The 3,587-nt window shown below is 40.0% G+C and overlaps 1 protein-coding gene across 1 annotated transcript; it reads left to right on the top strand.

Annotated features, from left to right (window-relative positions):
* The first annotated feature begins 1,073 nt into the window (after positions 1 to 1,073).
* Positions 1,074 to 1,586, top strand: LOC138884914 (uncharacterized). Its single transcript, XM_070165781.1, has one exon. The coding sequence runs from the start codon at positions 1,074 to 1,076 to the stop codon at positions 1,584 to 1,586; it is 513 nt and encodes a 170-aa protein (XP_070021882.1).
* The last annotated feature ends 2,001 nt before the right edge of the window (positions 1,587 to 3,587 follow it).

Below are 3,587 nucleotides of genomic sequence, written 5' to 3'. Positions count from 1 at the left end.
GCATATTAGGGCTCAACATGGCAGTCAACATGGACGTTCAGGAGTTGCTGGTGATCGGTGATTCAGATTTGCTTGTGCACCAGGTACAAAGAGTGTGGGCCACCAAGAATTCCAAGATATTGCCATATCTGCACCATGTACAGGAATTGAGAAAGAGGTTCACGAAGATAGAATTTCGACATGTGCCCAGAATTCAGAATGAGTTTGCCGACGTATTGGCCACCTTGTCATCTATGATACAATATCGAGATAAGAATTATATTGATCCCATTCCGGTAAGGATCCATAATCAGCCGGCATATTATGCTCATGTTGAAGAAGAAATGGATGGAAAGCCTTGGTTCCATGACATCAAGGAGTATTTGTCAAAGGGAGAATATCTGGAGCATGCAAACCACAATCAGAAATGCACACTCTGGAGATTGTCAAATCACTTCTTCCACAATGGAGGATACTTGTACAGAAGAACTCCTAATTTGGGTTTACGAAGGTGTGTTGACGTGAAGGAAGCTTCTAAGCTACTTGAGGATGTACATGTCGGGACCTGTGGCCCACACATGAATGGTTTCATCTTGGCTAAGAAGATAATTAGAGTCGGTTACTTTTGGATGACCACGGAGATAGATTGCATCCATTATGTCCGCAAATGCTTTCAATGTCAAGTGCATGCCAATATGATAAAAGTATCGCCGAACGATCTCAATGCAACAAGTTCACCTTGGCCATTCGCCACCTGGGGAATGGATGTTATTGGTTCAATTGAGCCCACTACTTCAAATGGACACAGATTTATCCTAGTGCCCATTGATTACTTCACGAAACGGGTAGAAGATACATCTTACAAAGCTGTAACCAAGAAAGTCGTCACAGATTTTGTCAAGGATCGTATTGTCTGCCGATTTGGAGTTCCCGAGTCCATTATTACTGACAACGCCGCCAATCTTAATAGTGATCTAATGAAAACTATGTGTGAAGCTTTCAAAATCAAGCACAAGAATTCCACAGCCTACAGACCTCAGATGAATGGAGCCGTAGAAGCCACCAACAAAAACATTAAGAAGATACTAGAGAAAATGGTAGAGAACCACAAACAATGGCATGAGAAGTTACCATTTGCTCTATTGGGGTACCGCACCATGATTAGCATATCAACCGGAGCAACTCCCTACATGCTGGTTTATGGTACCGAGGCTGTCATCCCAGCCGAAGTGGAGATTCCTTCTTTAAGAATCATACAGGAAGCTGAACTCAGCGATGCAGAGTGGATAAGTAGTCACTGTGAACAATTGGCCCTTATCGATGGAAAGAGGATGAATGCAGTATGTCGCGGCCAACTTTATCAGAACAGAATGTCCAACGCTTTCAACAAAAGGGTCAAACCAAGACAGTTCTCACCAGGGCAGCTAGCATTGAAGAAAATCTTCCCGCATCAAGATGAAGCCAAAGGGAAATTCTCCCCCAACTGGCAAGGTCCGTACATGGCTCACAGGGTGCTAACAGGAGGAGCACTCATACTTGTAGAAATGGGCGGGAGAATCTGGACAAGGCCAATCAATTCAGACGCAGTCAAGAGATACTATGCTTAGATTATTTACATTTCTTCATTAGATGTAATTGAACTACGCTTGACCTGATTCCCTTAAGAGGGGATACGTAGGCAACCTTATGGGTTCGGTCATATCATAATAAAATTTTCATTTCCCCCAAGACCAGAAACTGGGGCAGAATTTTGAGGAGGACCCTCAAAATTCCTGAGCAAGTCCAGCCAACGCCATCGCATACCAGAAAGTCAGTTAAGAAATTGGGGCAGAATTTTGAAAAGGATTCTCAAAATTCCAAGGAAGGTTCAGAAAAGCCTATTATCCGCAAATAGTCAAAAGATCATCCACCAAACTGGGGCAGAATTTTGAGGAGGACCCTCAAAATTCCAATATAAGAGAGTTGCAATGCCTTTGAGATGTGTTACACTCACTAGTTCATTTAAAATTACTTGATATATCAATACATTTCTAAAATAACTCTATTTTTATCAATGATTGCATATTTTTCAAAATCTCTATTTCCATAACAGTTAGGTGTTACCTAGGGGAACTCGAAAGGGCTTTCAGAATGGAGCAAAGCAAGGCCGCAAGACGAAGCACAAACCAACCTCCCCTCACAAAACTTACAATTTTTCTTTGAACGCAGGCACATTTAACGTAACGATAGCATTCGCAAACATGTATACACAAAGAGATCACTATCAATCAGGCCATCAGACAACAAATATATCTCCAGCTAAGACATATACTACTCCTTGCCTCCATACTTGCATGAGGCTAATCCTTGCCTCCATATTTGCATGAGGCTAATCTAGGGGTGGGCATCGGTCGGTTCGATTCGATTATGAATATTATCAGTTTTGCCTAATAGTTATCGGTTCATAACCCGATAACCAAACCGATAAGATATTGGTTATCGGTTATCGGTTAATCGATTATCGATCATTATCGGTTCGGTTATCGGTTTACCCGATAAGATAAAACAACTAAAATAGTTTCGCAATGTATAAAACTGTTTCACAATGTATAAAACTGTTTCGGTATAAAGCTGGTTTACCAAAATAGTTTTATAAGATTTTAAGAACTATTTTGCTAAAACTGTTTTGCTAAAACACTTTTCATAACTGTTCTATTTCACGAATTTAACTTTAATGCAACATCCAATAAAATAAACACCAACCAAAGTTTCTATCTTTCATTCTTCAACCCAAAATCAAGTAGCGTATAGGGTTTTGAACATTTATATCTACTTTTTTACTCTAGTATAGAAATATGTATATAGATTAAAAAGTTTATTAGTTATGAAATACAAATTTTATAACAACTGACACAAGATAACTTTGTAACAGCTCAACAATTAAAGCACACGACAAATCCCACTTCAACTTTCAAACAAACTAAGAAAAATTCAGAGCAAGAATGCTTTCAAACAAACTAAGAAAAAAATGAAGATGAAGCAACTAAAAACTTACACGAAGAATCAAGATGAAGCTGAATAATGCTGCTGAGAAATGCGACTAAAGAGTGAAGTGAAGATGCGACTGAAGAATCTGATGGATCTGAGAAATGAAGTGAAGATGCGACTAAAGAGTGAAAGAAAGAAGCTGAGAAATGCGATTGACATCGGCTTGAGTCTTGACGGGCTGACTGGGTGAGGGCGTGATCCGAATGGCGCCGACCTGAGTCTTGACGGGGGCTGACTGGTGAGGGCGTGAGGTGGAGAAACTTAGAAAGAATAGGGAAATCAAAGAGTGAGTCAGTGAACTATGAATTATGAAACCCTAGTATGTATATACTTAAGGGTAAACTAGTAATTAGTTAATCCTTATTGGGTATCGGTTTTACCCAATAACAGAATTGCCAAACTGAGCCCGAATCGATAGCCCAATAAAAAAAATTAACCTGTTACCGAACCGTTAACCCAATAATCCAATAAATAATTAACGGTTCGGGTTATTGGTTTTACCCGATATATGCCCACCCCTAGGCTAATTTGTGCCTCTATATTTGCATAAGGCTAATCCCTGCCTCCATATCTGCACGAGG

Source organism: Nicotiana sylvestris, chromosome 2 (assembly GCF_000393655.2).
Source record: "Nicotiana sylvestris chromosome 2, ASM39365v2, whole genome shotgun sequence".
NCBI classification, from domain to species: Eukaryota; Viridiplantae; Streptophyta; class Magnoliopsida; order Solanales; family Solanaceae; genus Nicotiana; species Nicotiana sylvestris.
The sequence above is the reverse complement of the archived record's forward strand: the minus strand, read 5'-3'. Positions and strand labels throughout refer to the sequence as shown.

Bases quoted from the DNA above. Each gene is read 5' to 3' on its own strand.
- LOC138884914 (XM_070165781.1), top strand. From the start codon at position 1,074: ATGGTAGAGAACCACAAACAATGGCATGAGAAGTTACCATTTGCTCTA.